Source organism: Rhagoletis zephyria, unplaced genomic scaffold (assembly GCF_001687245.7).
Source record: "Rhagoletis zephyria isolate East Lansing unplaced genomic scaffold, Rhagoletis_zephyria_1.1 Rzeph_scaffold_23647, whole genome shotgun sequence".
Classification (NCBI taxonomy): domain Eukaryota; kingdom Metazoa; phylum Arthropoda; class Insecta; order Diptera; family Tephritidae; genus Rhagoletis; species Rhagoletis zephyria.
This window is the reverse complement of record NW_016180705.1, coordinates 2538-6623: the sequence shown is the minus strand read 5'-3', so window position 1 is coordinate 6623 and position 4086 is coordinate 2538. Positions and strand designations below refer to the sequence as shown.

The 4086-nt window shown below is 38.1% G+C and overlaps 1 protein-coding gene across 1 annotated transcript; it reads right to left on the bottom strand.

Moving 5' to 3' along the window:
- Positions 1-6: 6 nt before the first annotated feature.
- Positions 7-3618, bottom strand: SWIP (strumpellin and WASH-interacting protein). The gene is made up of 9 exons (XM_017638154.1): positions 3412-3618; positions 2830-3350; positions 2539-2760; positions 1720-2478; positions 1325-1657; positions 986-1265; positions 744-898; positions 252-678; positions 7-168 (listed from the first exon to the last, which is right to left on the bottom strand). Exons 1-9 carry the CDS (start codon positions 3428-3430, stop codon positions 59-61), a joined length of 2826 nt encoding a protein of 941 aa, XP_017493643.1. The 5' UTR covers positions 3431-3618; the 3' UTR covers positions 7-58.
- Between the last annotated feature and the right edge of the window lie 468 nt (positions 3619-4086).

Below are 4086 nucleotides of genomic sequence, written 5' to 3'. Positions count from 1 at the left end.
CATAAGTTGCAATAGAGCAGATTATACTCCATTTGATGTGCATTTATGCGGCGTTCGGTCAGCGCAAGCGTTTGTTGCAACTTTTCCGTATCATTGTTTTGTGTTGCAAGCGCTGCTTTTGAGTTANGCTGCCAGAGCGCACTAAACGTATGTAGCCCATAGCATTGCCTGCGCAATATCGATTTACATATGTATGCAAGTATGTAACTGCATTCGGAAATAAGCGAATAATTTATTAATAAACTACTTACCCACATGAGTTATAACTTTTCGGAAGAGATCCATGTATGTTTGACCATCACTGGATAAACCCAATTTGCGTATATCCTTATTGAAGGCTTCGGCACGCTCGTAGGCATAAAGCGGATAGCTTTTTGATTGTTTGCGCTCAGCATAGGCGCGCAATTCTTTCATCAGTCGCGATTTGATTTGTTCGTCGTATAGAAATTGTGAAAAAGTGTAAAATTTTTGTCGCAAAAATTGATATGTAAAATTGACGGTGGTGTTGATGACACCCGTGCCGTGTGTGCGTAATGAATTAGCAACATGCCGTATGCCAATTGAGTCCAGATGCTTGTTGGCGCTCTTTTGTTCGACAAATATTTGGGAATTCATATTGTAGACGTATTTAGAGACAAAGATATGTATTTTTCGCATTATCTCCAAAATGTCGATGCCCTTAAAGTTAATATGTTAATATTATAATATGTATATGTTGACTTTCTAAGCCTATAATCTCGAACCTGCTCCAAAGTTTGGTTGGGCAAATAGTCCTCAACTGGTTTCAGCATTAAACGCGTGTTGGCCAGATGACGCATCTCTTCGTAAGTTTTCCAGTCGTGCAGTGATATGGTGGTGAGATTATAAAACATGGCGCTTAAGTAATTTTCGACGTGATCTAAAAACAATTAGATATTGTTCAGTAAAAATTAATTTTCAGAGGCACACAGCTATGGAGAAACTCGGTTATGCCTTTATGAATAACCTTTTAAAATCACATAATTTCCATTTAGCTGAATTGGACAGGCATTAATCAGCACGCGATAATCGTCAATACCCTGGTCAAATGGACTCATCTTCTCCATCTGTAAATTTGAATGCACCTCTAAACGCAAAAATGTTTCGATTTGTGCACATAATTTGCTGACGATTTCGCTACGAAGACTATCGTAAGTTGCCCTTTCTAGACATTTTTGCAATTTAATCTCATTTAACTCCAAATTGTTAAGAGCTCTGCCACAGTCGTTAAAAGCATGCAAAATATACTGTAAATATAAACCTAAGTATATTACTCATAACTGTAAAATAAACCAAAAATTCAAACCTGGAATGTGTTCAAGTCCAACTTGCGTTCTACCACCTGCTTCAGATACGCTGAAAGCACCGATTGATGCCAATAGATGAATGTCGTATCACAAAACTCTTCCACGTTTCGCTGAAAGTCTGCTAGCGTTAGAATTCGTGACATTAACAATTGAAAACGTTCGCACTGATCGTGTGGCAATGTGCGATTGTTCAAATTTGTTGCATTCACTGCCAGTTTTGTAATAAGTGTGCGCGTCTTTGTTGGTGGACCTGTCATGCACTTCTCAGCAACGCGCAACGCAGCCAAAGCGTCGACATTACGATCATGCATTTTGGCCGCTGTAATGCGTTTCTACAATAAAACATATTTATACCCTTGTTTCAATATATAAATCTAACGTTTTCTCCAATTACCTTGCAAAGGTTCAGCAAATGCAACACTTTATACTGTAAGTACTGTAGCACACATTGTATCACCTTTGCAATGACATCCATGTACTGTTGAAATACCTCTTGTATATTTTTCAGCAATTCAATAAGTTTGCAAATACACTGCAATGTTGATCTAGCCATTGGTGACTGCAACGCTACATGCATATTTACCAAACCTTTTACCAGGCAACTTATTTTCAAGGCATAACGTAATCCAAGCAGCAGCAGAGCAGCTAGCTCCTTAAATTGATGTACTGTTAGTTCGAACGGGCCAGTGCTTAGTGATTTGCGCACATTTAACGTCCAAAGCACCACTTGTGTGCAATAGTTACGACAGTCGCGTGGCAGTGATTGCACCTGTGTTTGCACGTAATGCTGGCGCAATCGTTTGATATCTTGTAAAAGGCGCTCATGTGGCTTGACCAATGAAGTAGCGTGGCGCCGCAGAAATGTGATGGGTTGCCAAGCTACATTACCCACCAATATGATGCCTTGATGTTTTTGATTTAGTTCCAGTAAATGTTTTACATGTTTACTTTCAACTTGTCCGCAGAAATCATGGAATACTACGCAAAAGGCATTCAGGCGTACGAGTAATCTGTGTTCACAGAATTCAGACACATCGTGTTTGGTTATAATAGCCAAGCATTGTTTCATATACTCATTGCACTGGCTTGTAAGTTGACCAATACCCTTTGGGCCGACTTTGTCTTTCAATGCAAAAGTGCTGTCAAGGAAACTCTGTAAGGAAAATTCTACATAGATACTTAGAGTACGTGGCAGTAAAAGAGTTGTACATACTTGAAACACAGCATTTGAAAATAGAAAATCAAATTCCTCCAAACAGTTTTTTAATCCATTCAGCTCGCTTTTAGTGCAAATTTCCATGCAATTTCTATTGTGCGCTACTGTATCTACAGTTTTCTTGTACGTCTGCCAAAAGCGGCAGAAATTTGAGCCCGCCAAAATTTCGTTAAAGATTAGAATTTGTAATAACAAGTCTGCCAGATAGTCAAATACATCCTACACGAAGGATTAAAAGGTTATGCATAAGTGTTGATTTTGTTATGTACAGTTCTATTTTGTAAGTACCACAAATCGAAACTCCATATTTTTGTTATCTTGCGTGGCACAGTATGCGCCACATTGATGCAATAAATTGTTGCCCAAAACTATGAAGCGTTGTAATAAAAACTGAATATCGCAGAGGAATTGCATGGAATCGCTCATTTGTAGCAAAATGTCATTGGTCTGTTTTGTGACATCTGTGGTGCCACACCCATCTTCATTTGTTAATAGCACACATAAATTCTCATCAATGTAAAGGAACTTTAACTGCATTTGCTGTGCTTTTTGTACTAATTCATCGACTTCCGCGCAGAGATGACCGAAAGTGAGTAGTGTTTTGTTCAATAAACGATCCGATTCAAGTATTCGCAGCAATATGAGCTGCTCTTGATTTGTGGAAAAGTTCACCTCTACAAGAGATTGAGCTGTGGGCGTTGTCCTAATTGACGGTAACTGTGTTGTCTTCTGAAGGAGCTGATGCAATCTCTTATCATGAAAATCCAAGAATGTACCAAATTTCTTCAACTGCTCCTCAGCCGATGAAACTGTTTATTAGATTAAAGCTTTTTAGAGATTTTTAAATTAAAAAATATTATTGGTACTTACTAATTTCAGCTTGCTCCATTATTTCAGTACTGAAGTATATAATTTGAAAGGCTTTTAACAAAATAATGCTTTAAATTTTTCTTAAGGATAAATTGCAACAAAAGTAAAGTGAAAAGCGAATCAAAACAAAAACTAATGGCTGTCAGACCTTGCTTGCTAATTTAACCCATTAGCGGTAAATTGAAAGTTTATGGAAATTCCACGACGAAAATCGTCGAAAAATATGCAGTGCTGCCAAGTTTTTCCGTATTAATACACTAGTCGAGTGGAAATTTTAGGAAATGACGTGAAATTTTCGATACGATTCGACTCTCAAAGAACGACTTGTGTTCGGCACGACTCTCGCAATGAGTCTGATCATTTTCCAAAAATACAGGAATAAGTAAATCCATATATGAAAACTGTGTGCAATAGGCTCTGGAAGAGCAATGAGATGGACAAACTGCAAAGCCAAGGAATATTAAGTCCTCTTTCAGACACGTCAAGTCTTGAAGGCAATTTTTTTCGCATTCTCTTTTGTGTTTTCAACTTTAATTGAATTCAAGTTCTTGATTCTTTAAATGGGAAGCAACGAAAAGATCAAAAGAGACAAGAAAACTTGAAACGAATTGACGGTACGGAGGTATCTGTACTCTTCCCCTCTCTTCTCACCTCCTTCGCCTACGAACGAGCAGA